The sequence below is a fragment of the Pinus tabuliformis genome, chromosome 1_2 (genome assembly GCF_031772625.1).
Source record: "Pinus tabuliformis cultivar Carrire ecotype Pingquan chromosome 1_2, CPIR1, whole genome shotgun sequence".
NCBI classification, from domain to species: Eukaryota; Viridiplantae; Streptophyta; class Pinopsida; order Pinales; family Pinaceae; genus Pinus; species Pinus tabuliformis.
In genome coordinates this window covers 29,581,053-29,597,090 of record NC_142298.1, presented here as the reverse complement: position 1 = coordinate 29,597,090, position 16,038 = coordinate 29,581,053, and the positions used below count along the sequence as shown (strand labels likewise).

General features: G+C 35.5%; 1 protein-coding gene across 1 annotated transcript; it reads right to left on the bottom strand.

The window, feature by feature from the left end:
- Positions 1 to 204: 204 nt before the first annotated feature.
- On the bottom strand, positions 205 to 13,751 carry LOC149204229 (pathogenesis-related 5 protein Cup a 3-like). The gene is made up of 4 exons (XM_089393246.1): positions 13,637 to 13,751; positions 13,335 to 13,547; positions 8,076 to 8,342; positions 205 to 350 (listed from the first exon to the last, which is right to left on the bottom strand). Exons 1-4 carry the CDS (start codon positions 13,710 to 13,712, stop codon positions 205 to 207), a joined length of 702 nt encoding a protein of 233 aa, XP_089249372.1. The 5' UTR covers positions 13,713 to 13,751.
- Between the last annotated feature and the right edge of the window lie 2,287 nt (positions 13,752 to 16,038).

Sequence of the window (16,038 nt, the reverse complement as noted above, 5' to 3'; positions counted from 1 at the left end):
ATTTCCAACAGTGCAGACTCATCAAAAGTCACATAATCATGGCTGTAAAATCATTCAATGTCAACTGAAATTATTACCGCCAGCTCCCTTTTATTGCATGAAATAGAGGTGGATGTATAAATACATGGTTGGTACTCTTATTGCGAAGATGATACTGCGGGGAACTGTATTTATGTATACGGTCGGAATACTATTCTGTGAATATTAAGAGCATAAGGCGATGTTGTAATTAGCACCAGAAGGGCAAGTAAATGTGCTAGTATTATCATCTTTGGCATAGCTATAAGCCTGTGGGCACTGCCCCTTGAAGAACATGGAATAGTTGAAAGGAGGGCAGTTGTTGGCGTAGTCTCCCGTGTTAAGCTCCATTAATTTTGCACAATTGCTGCCTACAATTATGGAATTGCAGTCTTTCCTTAACTTATGGAAACCAACTACAGTAGTTTCCTTAAGTTAAGAAAATCAACTGCAATTACTAAATTTATAATTGGGAGCTACTAAAGTGGTCCATCACTTTGATTCGAGTTCTCTGCCTTGATTTGTGGGACATCTAACACATAGCTATTAGAATCTTGATGGAAGCTTAGCTATATGTTCATCTGTTTGGTCCCCAAGCTCAAATCTCAATCCCCTTCAGTTTTACACCATCTAGCTGAGATAGTAGAGCTTGGAAGTGCCTTCAGAATTTTGTATGTTTTTCTTTTGCTTGGATTGAAGCTGGAGTGCTGAAGAAGAAGCAAGTGGACTGTGGCCTGCATCAATACATCACCAATGGCTGGAGGTAATTCGTATCCCTGGGCATTAAGTTTCAACGATTCTTTTCAGTTCTTTCCGCATGCAGAATCGCTGTTTAAGTTTATGATAATCTAACATTTGGTATCAGAGCCCTTTTATCTCTGCCTTGGTATTCTCTCGCCGCCCTTTTGTCTTTCTGTGCATTGGCTTCAACTTAAACCAGATTTGCCATGCAATGGAATATTAGGATCTTGACCAAGCTATAAACCCTACTCTAAGCAAATCATGATCCGCCTCTCCCGAGAGTGCCCTACACATTTACGTTAAGGTTACTGAAGTTAAATAGCGTCGTGGGGCATTCCAAGAACTCGAACTCGGAACCTGGTGGTGAAGTTTAAGTTTTAAAACAATTAAAAAATTATGACTGTGCGTAGACTTGAACTTCGCACGCCCTAAGGTACCTACAGGTTTCTACTCCCTCTGTGGGTGAAAATTAACACAGTGCATATGAATATGCGCGATTGACTGTAGGGTATGGCAGCGTAAATAGATACAGAAACCGCGTCCATCGGTTGTGTGACCCTGTAGCTTTTAGATGCTGGAAAATTGTGTTTTATTTTTCTAGTAAAATTTTTTAACATCCATTAAGTGATCAAAAAGTGTGCTCATGAATTGTGTTGATTGTTGAATTTCGGAACACTACTAGACCCTCTATTTTGATAAGCAGACACAATCACAATCACAATTTCAATCCGTGATAGTAGTAGATATGTTGTTTACACCTTCACTGATTTGCGCTCATAGTCAAGAGAAAATCTCAAGAATGGTTGCTGATATAGAAAATGATGGTTTAAATATATTGCAAATGAGTGATATAATACATGGTGGAAACGTTTCACGTATTGGGGATCATCGCGTTAATATGATTTAATACATACATATTCCATCTATGAAAGGGTCTACATCCGACATTACAATTGCTCAACATTGATAGTGCGTTGAGAATATTAACAATGTATTAACCTGCATAAAAATGATTATCAAAAGAAATACTCTGGTTGAACGATGACTAAGAATATTGGTTAAACGTTGTTCAAAAATGTGATATATATATTAGCATGTCAAAGAAAGGTTACTGAGATGTTGCTATATCCATTAGCCAAATGTCTACCTTGTTGGGAATACCTCTAGAGTGATTCAATCCAGCCACTAAGATTCTGAATCATATGAATAATTCTTTGGGCATGTTGGTTATATATTAGAATGGACGTATATTGCGCTTGCATATGGTTATTGGAAGTGATGTATATCAGGTCATGGGAAATAAATTATGTCGGCGTTATGAATGTACTATCTTATGTTGCATATGGACTATACTTACATATTTATCAATGGAGTGCGTTATATGTTAAGCTCCATTGATTTTTCCACAATTTTTATGGCATATCGATGAATATGATTTTTCTAGTAAAATTTTTATGGCATATCGATGAATTTTTTATGGTACTTTAAATTTGCTTATTTATTTATTGCAAATCCTTGACATTCTACAGAAATTTATGATAGGACTCAATATTTGAAATGGTTTAGTCCTTTGTTTTGAATATTTCAAATTTGCAATTTTGTTTGCAAATTATTTAAAGAAATAATTTATAACTTTTTGAGCCTATTTTGTAATTAATTAGTCTTAAATAAATTATGGGACAGTTAGACTGAGGAATGTAAATTTGATTTTAATTTCATTTATCTTATGAGCAAAATAGCTTGTTTGCTGGTCAATTTTTGTTGCTTTATAAACTTAAGGACGGAGCCTGAAGTCAAGCCAGCTAGCCTTCGAACTGCATTTGCTATGCAAATGCAAAGTAGATCAACGCTGCTTCAGTCAATCTCCGGGTTTAGTTTATAAATTGAACAATCAATTTGTAGTCGTTTTCGGTAATGCTAACTGCTTTAACCTTAATTTTGATTTTTCTGGAAAAAAAAATTATTACGGTTATATGGAGTTTATTAAAATATCATTTTGACTTACTCCTTTCAGTAAACATTATTTTTCTCTCTGGTTAAGTTTTGTTTATGCAACAAAATAATGTCTAGTGATCCATATGATTTTTATTAATTAGAGAATAGCCACAGCATCTTTAATTAAATAAAATTATATATTTTGATTGCTTAGATCACATAAAGATTATTTAGACATTAAATTGTAATTAATTACACTGAATATAATAAATTTTATCCCACAGGAATTTTTATTATATTTATGTAATTAATTAGGATAAAATTTCATAACCTACCCATAGGAGTTATGAATTAATAAGTTTTATCATAAAGTTTTATTGAATCTGTTTGAATTGAAAATTTAGCCCACAGGCAATTTTTTATGTCATTTGATTCAATTCCTTTTTAGCATGAATGATTTACATTCATAAAACATGAAAGTTTATTAAGCCTCAATTTTAACATAAGCATGTGATTCTTTATTTTGATGCAGTAGTACAACCTACACTTAAGGGAGATAACTATAAAATTTGGAAGGAGAGGATTCTCCTTCATTTAGGGTGGATGGACATAGATTATGCTATCAGGAAAAATGAACCATCAGCACTCACTAATACCAGCACTGCAGCGGACATCACGCTTTATGAACGATGGGAGCGATCCAATCGTCTAAGCATGATGTTCATTAAGACTAAAATTTCAGCTGGTATTCGAGGTTCCGTTGATCAGCATGATAAGGTCCGAGACTTGTTGAAGGCCATTGATGAACAATTCGTCTCTTCAGACAAGGCACTAGCAAGCACCCTGATCATGAAGTTCTCATCCCTAAGGCTCACCAGTGTGAAAGGTGTGCGCGAGCACATCATGCAGATGAGGGACACTGTGGCTCAATTGAAGAAACTCGAGGTTGAAATATCGGAGTCCTTCCTAGTGCACTACATCCTGAACACCCTTCCGCACCAATATGGACCTTTCAAAATCTCATACAACACACATAAGGATAAATGGTCAATTAATGAACTCATGACCATGTGTGTTCAAGAGGAAGAGAGACTGGTGATGGAACTGGGAGAGAGTGCAATGCTGGCAACGCATGGAAAGGGCAAATCTCAAGCCAATCGGAAAGGGAAAGGTAAAGTACCTCCCCAAGCCGATATCAAGAAGGTTTCCAAGTGTTTTTTCTGTAAGAAGAAGGGACACATGAAGAAGGAATGCGCCAAATTTCAGAAATCGCTTGCAGACAAAGGTAATTTAATCTCGTTTGTTTGTTATGAATCTAATATGGTTAACGTTAATATTAACACATGGTGGATTGATTCTGGATCAACTATTCACATTTCGAATTCCTTGCAGGGTTTGCAAAACCTAAGGAAGCCAGTGGGAAGTGAGCAAAACATCTTATCAGGAAACAAGATGGGCTCGCATGTGGAAGCTATAGGAACATGTTATTTAACTTTAAGTAGTGGTTTTGTTTTGGAGTTAGAAAAGACCTTTTATGTTCCAAGTTTTTCTAGAAACTTGATTTCAGTTTCAAGGCTTGTACCTTTTGGATATTCCTTAAACTTTTCAGAAAAATCTTTCAGTCTATTCTATAAATCTGATTATGTTGGGAATGATATTTTGTCTAATGGTCTTTACTGCATTAATTTACAAAACAATGTCACATATGATTCAATGCATGTTCACACTAGCACTAAAAGATGTGTTATTAATGAAGATTCCTCTAAATTATGGCACCAGAGACTAGGTCATATCTCCATAGAAAGAATTAAAAGATTGGTAAATGAAGGAATACTTAATACTCTAGATTTTACTGATTTTGAGACTTGTGTGGACTGCATAAAGGGAAAGCAGACCAACAAGTCAAAGAAAGGTGCCAATAGGAGTTCAGACATATTAGAAATCATACATACTGATATATGTAGTCCAGACATGGACTCACATGGTCAGAGATACTTCATCTCCTTTATAGATGATTACTCACGATATATGTATCTCTACATGCTTCATAAAAAGAGCGAAGCATTAGATGCCTTTAAGATCTTTAAGGCTGAAGTAGAGAAACAATGCGGCAAGCAAATTAAGATCGTGAGATCAGATAGAGGTGGAGAATATTATGGTAGATACACAGAATATGGACAAGCACCTAGGCCATTTTCTAAGTTTCTTCAAGAGCATGGGATTGTTGCCCAATACACCATGCCTGGTTCACCCGACCAGAATGGTGTAGCAGAAAGAAGAAATCGAACATTATTGGACATGGTGCAGAGTATGCTTAGCAGCTCCAATCTTCCTAAATCCTTGTGGACTGAAGCACTTAAGACGTCAGTGTATATATTAAACCGAGTTCCAACCAAGGCAGTTCCTAAAACGCCATTTGAATTATGGAAAGGTTGGAAACCGAGTTTGTGACATATGCGCGTTTGGGGATGCCCGTCTGAAGTGAGAATTTATAATCCACAAGAGAAGAAGCTGGACCCAAGGACCATTAGTGGGTATTTCATTGGATATGCTGAAAGGTCTAAAGGTTACATATTTTATTGTCCATCTCACAGCACTAGGATTGTGGAATCAAGAAATGCAAAGTTTCTTGAAAATGACTTGATCAGTGGGAGCGATCAAACCAGAAACATAGTTTCTGAGAAGGATCATTCAGAATCTCAACCTTCCACTTCAAGTGATAGATTGGTTATTGTTCATAGCACCCCTCAAGTACAAACTGGTGTTGAACAACCAATTGTTGAAGTTCCACAAGCTGCTGACGATATTCCAGTAGATCAAGGAGATCAAGAGTTGCAAGGAACTTTTGAACAACAAGTTGAACCACATACTTCTCAGGAAGATGATAGTACAACATTAAGAAGATCTACTAGACCTAAGAGATCAACAATTCCTAATGATTATGTTGTGTATCTACAAGAATCTGACTACAACATTGGAGCCGAAAATGATCCTGAGTCATTTTCACAAGCCATGAGTTGCAAAGAATCAGAACTATGGTACAATGCCATGAAGGAAGAGATGAATTCCATAAAGAGTAACGAAGTCTGGGATCTTGTTGAGTTGCCTAATGGTGCAAAAGCCATTGGATGTAAATGGGTCTTTAAGACAAAGAAAGACTCATTGGGCAACATTGAGAGATACAAGGCAAGACTTGTTGCTAAGGGATTCACTCAGAAAGAAGGAATCGACTACACGGAGACTTTTTCTCCTGTATCTAAGAAAGATTCCTTGTGTGTTATTATTGCATTAGTAGCCCATTTTGACTTGGAGTTGCATTAAATGGATGTGAAAACGGCTTTTCTTAATGGAGATCTAGAGGAGGAGGTAACAACCTGAAGGATTCCCCTCTAGTGATGGTGAGCAATTGGTTTGCAAGCTCAAAAAGTCATTATATGGTTTAAAACAAGCATCCCGCCAATGGTATTTGAAATTCCATAATGTAATTTCTTCTTTTGGTTTTGTAGAAAACATTATGGATCAATGTATATACCTGAAAGTTAGTGGGAGTAAAATTTGTTTTCTTGTTTTATATGTGGATGACCTTTTGCTAGCAACCAATGATAAGGGTTTGCTACATGAGGTGAAATAATTCCTCTCTAAAAATTTTGATATGAAGGATATGGGTGAGGCATCTTATGTCATTGGCATTAAGATCCATAGAGACAGATTTTGAGGCATCTTGGGTCTGTCACAGGAAACCTATATTAATAAAATTTTAGAGAGATTTCGGATGAAGGATTGTTCACCAAGTGTAGCTCCCATTGTGAAGGGTGATAGGTTCAATTTGAACCAATGCCCGAAGAACGACTTTGAAAGGGAACAAATGAAGAACATTCCATATGCTTCTGTTGTCGGAAGCTTAATGTATGCTCAAGTCTGCACAAGACCTGACATTGCATTTGTTGTGGGAATGTTGGGACGATATCAGAGTGATCCAGGTTTAGACCACTAGAGAGTTGCAAAGAAAGTTATGAGGTACCTTCAAGGAACCAAAGACTACATGCTTATGTATAGATGGATGGACAACTTGGAAGTATTTGGCTACTCAGATTCTGACTTTGCTGGATGTGTTGATTCACGCAAATCAACATCAGGATACATTTTTATGATGGCTGGTGGAGCTGTATCATGGAGGAGTGCCAAGCAGACCTTGATTGCCACTTCCACTATGGAAGCCGAGTTCGTCTCCTGTTTTGAGGCTACCTTACATGGTGTATGGCTTAGGAATTTCATTTCTGGGCTTAGAATTATGGATTCTATATCTAAGCCATTGAAAATATATTGTGATAATTCAGCTGCTGTTTTTATGGCTAAAAACAATAAAAGTGGGAGTCGAAATAAACACATCGACATTAAGTATTTAGCTATAAGGGAACATGTTAAAGAAAAGAAAGTGGTCATTGAGCACGTCAGCACTGAGTTAATGATCGTTGATCCTTTGACTAAGGGCATGCCACCATTTAAATTCAAGGATCATGTATTGAATATGGGACTTGGTTCCATTATGTAGTTTCTCATTGTATGGACAATGTTATGTTAATGAAATTCTTAATTATTGTGATGTTTTTTCTCATATTTATGTGCACTTTAAGTTGATTTGAAAAGATTCATTTAAGAAGGACCAAGAATAAACATAAGGTTTATTCATTAAGATATTGTTGCCACATAAATTATAATAAGAATAAATGCATTGTAATACATGGAAGATAATACTCGTCATTAGAGGACTTATCGCCATGATTCATGTATCTATTACTTAATACAGATTATCAATGGTTTTTAAGTTGAGACATTAAGTTTGGAAGTATGGACCAAGTGGGAGAATGTTAAGCTCCATTAATTTTGCACAATTGCTGCCTACAATTATGGAATTGCAGTCTTTCCTTAACTTATGGAAACCAACTGCAGTAGTTTCCTTAAGTTAAGAAAATCAACTGCAATTACTAAATTTATAATTGGGAGCTACTAAAGTGGTCCATCACTTTGATTCGAGTTCTCTGCCTTGATTTGTGGGACATCTAACACATAGCTATTAGAAGCTTGATGGAAGCTTAGCTATATGTTCATTTGTTTGGTCCCCAAGCTCAAATCTCAATCCCCTTCAGTTTTACACCATCTAGCTGAGATAGTAGAGCTTGGAAGTGCCTTCAGAATTTTGTATGTTTTTCTTTTGCTTGGATTGAAGCTGGAGTGCTGAAGAAGAAGCAAGTGGACTGTGGCCTGCATCAATACATCACCAATGGCTGGAGGTAATTTGTATCCCTGGGCATTAAGTTTCAACGATTCTTTTCAGTTCTTTCCGCATGCAGAATCGATGTTTAAGTTTATGATAATCTAACATCCCGTGCAGCAGTATGGGGGAGTATTAAGAGCAGCACAAGCACTGTCGTGTCCATCAACTACTCTCAATTCTGTGGGGCAGCTAGCAGTTATGTTGCTGCTGCAGACAAGTATCTGGCAGCTAGTATCCGAGGGAGTTATCGAAAGAGGGAGATTGAATCCATCAACGAGAGATATGTCATACGTGTCTCGACCGTTGTCCCCATTCAGAGTATATTCAGCCAGCGTTGTGGGAGGCCGTCCAGCGGCTTGACAGCTGAGCAAGCCTCCGCAGTCGCCAGTGTTGCAGTTGCCTTCACCAGAGGCGTTGAAAGAGCAGCCCGTTCATCCCCAAAATTTGCCTGTGCTTGTTCCTGCGGGCACGTCAACACTCCATTGTTGGCCCTGCCCCAACAAGGCCCAGGTGCAGGTGGGTGGGTGGACCGAAGCACCAACGAAAAAGACAAAATAGAATAACAGAAAAGCATTCCTGGTATCGCAGGCCATGTCAGGGCGAGGCACAGGGCGGGCCTTCTCGCGGGCAGGGATGAATTTGACGGGCATGTCATTAGGCATTTTGACCGTATTTGACGGTTGGATTTCGTGGATGCCCTTTCTTGTGAAGCGCTGGGAAGGGTAGAACACTCATTTTACCTCGATAGAATCGCCACTCGAAACTTACCTTTATTAGCATTTAATAATATTAGTTGTTTGAGTATATCAGCAATGGCGAATGATTATTGATCTGAACATCCTTTCCATCTTTCTTTCTGCTCCCTTTTATAGAGTACACCGCCTTTCTTTTACATAAAAGACACCGAAGAAAGAATAGGGCCAAGGTCGTAAAGTACCAGTAAAAATGCCAATCAGTGCCATTGTTGCCCCTCCATTTCATAGTTCGGAACGCAATGGAAATTTATGATACAGATTGATGGTGGCGTGGCTTCATCCTCAAACTGCGCAAGCACAAAGAAAGAGCTTTGGGCTGTCTACTTCCCATAATTTCACTCTCAAGGAATATGCCCATTCAAAGCTACCCCACCTGAAAATGGGATCGGAGGAAACTGCGAATTGTACCCGTCAGGTTAGGCATTGATTTTTTTTCTTCAAACACTACGAGTCTGAGTTGCTGCCAACTTTTAATTTTTTTATTTCATAACTCTTTGCAAGTGAATTTGAGTTTCATTAAGTATAATTTATTTTCCTTTAATCTGAATATATGAACCAGATATAGATGCATCTTCGGTGTATAATTAAATTTGGGTAATTTATTTCTGTGCAAATAAGCTCCAACTTTCCACCTTTGTCATCTTGAATTAAATCAGCCGCTGGTTTTTCTTCTCTTTTTCTGATAACCAATAAAATAAAAATCTATCACAAAAGAAATAGAGAGAAAGAACCGAAATAATAACAAAGGAGGAAATTTCATCATTAATCGAATCTTATTGAAATTGGAGATTCATCATTATCTAAAATCTCATATTATGCAATCTTGCAATCTCTACATGTAATAATAATTTGAATTTTTATAAATATAATCAATTTGTATCATATTTTCCTTAAAAATCACCACATTCAACTTTTATATTTATTTAATACTTCTCAATCCTGGACAAATTGCGAAAATAATTTGAATTTTATCACAATAGAAACAATATTCACTATATTTTCTTTTAAAATCCTAAAAATCATCAGTTTCAACTTTTCATTTATTTTATACTTCTTCATGAAAGACTAAATATTATAATAATTTGAATTTTATAAAGTTTAAAAATCATTTGTAATTTAAACTTTTCAGTTATTATATGCTTTCCATTGGAGGACTAAATTTGATAATGATTTAAATTTTAACGAACAAAAACAACTTCCATTATATTTTCCTAAAATTTCGTCAGTTAAAACTTTTGATTTATTTTCGAGTTCTCTGAGAAAAACGATTTCTATATATCCTCTTTTACAACTCTTCATTCATCCATCTATTATATACTCTCTTTTGCACTCATCCATTTATTTGAAGACAAATTTTAAATTAGATCTGAAAGGCCAAAAAAAAATAGTTAATAATTATAACACCAATCTATAGATATCTAAAAAAAATTCCCTTGAAATTAATTAGTTAAATACTAAATGCAATAATAATTTGAATTTTATCCCGCATAAACAATTTCCACGATATTTTCCTTGAAAATCGTCAGTCTCAACTTCTCGTTGATTTTAGACTTCTCAATGGTTGAATTTTATTAAACATAAACAATTTACATGATATTTTCTTTATAACAATTTACATGATATTCAAGGCATATAGGAAGTCCATATTTTAATTGAGTTTTACATTAAAAGTTAATTCATAAGAGATTTGATGTACCATATTTAATTACAAATATTCTAAGTTGCACTGAAACAAATACGGATACATGGTTTGAAACGGATACGACAAATTTTCAAAACATTAGAATACAATACTGCAAGGAAACTACATGCGTGTATATATATATATATATAGATATATTACCATTCATCTTTTAGAATCTATAATTTATATCTAAAAAATAAACAAATCATCTTCATCAATTCAGCATAAACATTTTCATCATCATTAGTGATTATTATAACATTCAATATATTATCATCATCATTAATAATGTACTCAGAAATGCTACATCCTTTGTGCTTTTGGGTCCAACTCTTTCAAAGAACGTGTCATGCATGGCAAATGATATCTATGTTCCTTGCATGACAATTAAAAGGCCCATGGGATCATTGGAATATGCCATCAAGACCTATTTGAACATTTCAATCTTCTCAATGTCAGCTTGGTCTTATGACTATATGCAGTAACAAGATTGGCTAGAGAAGATTTGTTATATTGGAGGGATTTATGAAATCGGCAGCAAAATCAATGACAATTAACAAAAACCTTAACCAAAATGAAAATTAATCGCTCAAATAAATCTCTTTACAAAGATATTCATCAAACCCTTTTATTTGCATTTTTGAACATCTATCATTTTCTTGGTAAGAATCCTTGATAAATATATGGACTGTAGTTGTTTCTAAAGATTTAGAAAATACTCTATGAGACTCTGTTTATAGTGAGTTTATTTTCATATCTGATTTCTTCATTTTTATTATTTATTTATGGCTATATAAATTTTCAAGCTTTTTAACATTTTAAGTGTGGATTTTGATCACAATTTTTGTGGATCTGTTTTCGTATTTCCAAAAAAATTTGAATCCCTTGGAAACGTATCCAATTCCAAATCTAAAGTTGCTAATTTTTTGAAACGACACAAAAACATCTTACAGTGTTTTGGACAAGAATCATATTCGTTGATGTATAGGAAACAGGGATCCGCATTTAGTAACTTAGCAAATATTATGTTACAAATCTGTTAAATAATAGTGCCAAGCCGCACTGAGCTATGTGATCATGGATTGGTGAAGGGTTAATCTATTATGAGAACATCATTCTTGAAGGGTAAACTTTTAAACATAACATTTTTTGACATGAAGCATAAAGATCCAAAACGTCAAAAAAAATAGTATGACGGGTTAAGAGAAATCCAAATTTCAACCCTGCTCGCGGGTGTAGTGACCAGGTGGCAGGTTGGGTAGTAAACAAAAGTGCAGGGCGGGTCTGCACGGAGCGTTGGGCGGGCAAGCTGACACGGCCATCGGGCGTTCGAGTTGACACATATCGTCGGGCAGGTGAGTTGACGCGGAGGGTCGAACGGGTGAGTTGACACCGAGCACCGAGTGGGCGAGCTGACACGGGCATCGGTCGGCTGAGTTGAGGAAGCGTTGGGCACGACGATCCGATTGCGTGAGCGGTGAAGTGCGACGTGGTTGGGGTGAGGCTGCATGGTAGGGTGGGACGCCCTAAACGGTGGACTTGGGACTTGGTCAAGGCTGCATATTACCATACTGAAAAACTACTAATTAAACTTGTATTTTTCCTAAGTAGTTTCCAACCACACCAATGTCGCAAAGATACCATCTAAATACATCTTCATTTACCATGCAAAGATATACTATTTAGAAATTCATATTTGTTTACTATATTGAATGTAATAATATTGTTATCATTATGGATATGATTATATATTATTTTGATTTAAAATTAAAGTATTAAGACAAAAATTTGGAACCCTTTATTTTTTCAATGCAAAGAACTTGGAGTATAAATATAATATATCATATTAAATTGTGTAATTTTTTACATACTTTGTCAAATTAATAAATATAATCTATTGTATTAAATTGCTTTATTTTTTTCCTACTTTATCAAATTTATGTGTGCGATGGTTATATAGTTATTATTGTAAATATAATAGCGTCTTATATAAATGGGATTTTTTTTTTTAACTAAAAAATAATTAAAAAAATATGTTAATGATAATTAATTGAAGATAAGAGTCACAATAAATTATTACTTAAAATTTAATATAAACTATAATAATAATAACAATTTAAAAATATAAGATAGCATTAATAAAAAAATATAATTAATTAATCATAGATAAACAGCACGTAATTTATATAATCATTTACTTTAACATTTATAACATCATCCAGAGTTATTTACTTAAACCACATTTATAAAATCATCCATAGTTATTTACTTTAACATTTATAAAAGCATCTTTAATCATTTAATAAATCATTTAAGATCACTTAGAGATATCTAAATTGATGCATATACCCCTTAAGATATCTAAAATAGCATTACTCATTTACAAATTAGAAGTAAAACGCCTTTGGATTTGGCATTTACAGGAATAGAACTTCTTGCAACCATGCACGCAATTGTATTCTTATTATAAATATGATACTACAATCAACAACCATGCACGCAATGGTATTCTTATTATAAATATGATACTACAATTACAGTCAACATGATTGTAATACTCTTATTAAAGGTATGATACTACATAGAAATCGGTTTACTAGCGATGGATTTTATGTAATGAACAGAGAATTCAGTATGATAAGCTTCTCATCAAGGGCAGAATATAATGTTGTAATTACCACCAGAACCGCAAGCGTGGGTTTTAGTGTCATCAGTGGGATATAGGTAGGATATAGGTAGGCATCTGGGCACTTGTCCATGTTGCAAGTCAGTGCTTTGCAGCTACCGTCGGAGGGAGTTAGGGAGAGAGGGACATTGAAACCATCAATTACAGAGAGGTCATAGAAATCTTGATTGTTGCCCCCATTCAGAGTATATTCAACCAGTGTTGTAGGAGGCTGTCCCGAGGCTGTACAGCTGAGCACGCCGCCGCAGTCACCAGTGCTGCAGCTTCCTTTACCAGAGGCGTCGAAGGAGCAGCCCGTACGTCCCCAGAATCTGCCTGCGCTTGTTCCTGCGGGCACCTCAACACTCCATGGTGCACCCTTTGCCAACTCTTTGCCACCACCTACGGGAATCCCTGCGGCCCATACCGTGTCTGAACAATGGTTCTGGAACATAAATGTCGCACCTCGGACTCCTGTAGTTGGCAAAACAATCGAATATTTATTTATGATATATCAACACATACGGACCATCTATAGTAGACATGAGGGCTGACGACCTTACCTTGAATATAAACAGTAAACACTAATGCTACTGTTCCTATAATTAAAATATCAACTGCTAATGTTCTTCCCGCCATTGGAACGACCAGCGACAAAGCTAAACACTAAAATAATTCAACACAATAAAAATGATTTGCAGTTTTCATGCATGAATACCACAGGTGAGGAGAGGTGAATATGTTACCTGCTATATATAGGCAGGCTAGCAATTGATCGTGGAACTCCGTAAAGTCATGTTGTTAGGGACTGTTCGCCAAAAGAATGGACGAACTCAATGTCAATGAAACAATTTGGCCATTGCGTACACAGCACGGATGTAGTTAATGTCTAGAAAAACAAATTGAGAGTAGCAGCGTATGTAAGAGGGAAAAATATTGTGGAGAGTGCTGCGTAAAGCAACCCATGTGATAGCAACCGAACAATGAATAGTATATGACTGGTCATGAATATTGACTAACGAGTCCATTTATGATCAAAAAGATGTCACGCAGATATCCTGTTTACCTAGAACTACTTTTTCGTATTTGAGTGCAAATTGCCAAATATTTGAAAAAGAAACCAGAGCAATGTCAGATTTGAAAAGAGCTCACAACAAAGTTAGACAGTTGAGGCAACTTGTTTCCATCAAATCATTAAAATATTTCAAAGTCAAATAAAATTAACCATAAATTTACCGAGGTTAGATTTTATTTTTCATAATTTGCAACTTTTTTTCATATAATTCATGTCCCAAACTATTCATTTTAAAACTAGAATATTGGTAATGAAGAGATACATCGTATAACATATTTTAGGATAATTATAATATGTGGATGAATATCAATGAAACCATTCATAATTATATCAATCAATATCAATCTAGAAAATTTATCATTAAACTCTCCCCATTACCTTAAATACACTCAATTAACTCAAATCTATTTGCAACTTTTTTACCCTGATTGACCGTGACTACAACACGGGAAACCGTAGGGCCCATGACTTACCAGAGCGGGTGGAGTCGTCACACGCGAATTGCATTCCTATTCATATTACGACTACGTCTGATTATATTCATTTTATCCAGGGCTTGAGCATCATCTGCGTAAATGGGTGAAGTATTCTGCCGAAAGTAGCAGATATATAGCGATGTCGCTCTCAATCAAAACGATAAAGTTTTCTATTCATATTTTATTAACGTTTTTATCAACTTATTAAATATTGACAAGTATTTTCACTCGCCAACCATACCCATGGAAGCCTTTGGAATCTCATTGCATGAAAAAAATCAGTTTTTCACATAAAGCTAAAATAAAGTTAAAACATAATCAATAAAGTTAAAACATAATCAAAGATGAAGCTGACTAATGCTATAGCGAGGGTTAGCATTAGTTCATAACATTTTATGTTAAATTAATTTGTATGGAAAATTCTTTTATCCAAAGTTGTCTCACGACTTTTCTAGGCCACTGTGTCACCCCTTTACCATTCAAGTGTCTTACCATTCAATTGTCACTGTTTGCTGTGACCTGTAAGGGACTTGCTGCCACCACTTCTTTATCAGAGCGCAGAACTCAGAAGTGAACACAAAACGTTATTGAATATTTGATTGACAAAGAGGGTATTTATATACAATGAAGAAGCTTTTCAAGTCGGTGCAGTGGCTTCTTCGGGAAGCTACTTGAACTCTCGAAACTTCCTCAAGAATTCTCTCGGAGAAACTAGGCTGAACGCATTTAATGCAGGTGATTAGAATTAATGTTTTTCAACTCTCCCCCTTAATTCCAACCATAATATAAACACACAAAATACCCTATGGCACAATCCATAAGACACAAACATACTCTTAATTGACATGCGTGCTGGTCTAACTCTCAACCAGGCTTACAACATAATCTGGATTTTCCACAACACATGATTTGATAACGCATCTTTCATTTTTTCTTTCTTGCTAAAGTGTCCATGCATGTTCATTTGTTGATGCAACTTCATATTCACTTTTCTTGCTATAAAATAGTGATGGAGCTTCTCCTTTCTTGATTGTGGATTAACATTCTTTGTATTCAATATTGCTAGAGGTTCTTGTGACTTATGCTTGTCCTTAATGCTTGCAATTTCTTCTTTCATTACTTCTTCTTGGCTGTCAATATCTGCACACTTAAAAACAACTTTAGATTCATAAAAAGAACCATACAGATTCTTGTCATTGTTCTCTTTGAAAAGAGCTTTGCTTCCTTCATTTTTCTTTGTTGACATAGCTAGTTGATTCATGTCTTCAACCTCTTTAGTCAATTCTGTTGCTACAAGCATGTTTTCCTACATTTGATTTGTGTATGGAGGTATGCAGCTCTTCTCACCAAACAACAACTCATAAATAAGATGTTTTTATTGCATGGAATTGAACCATTGTTCATGAGACACATA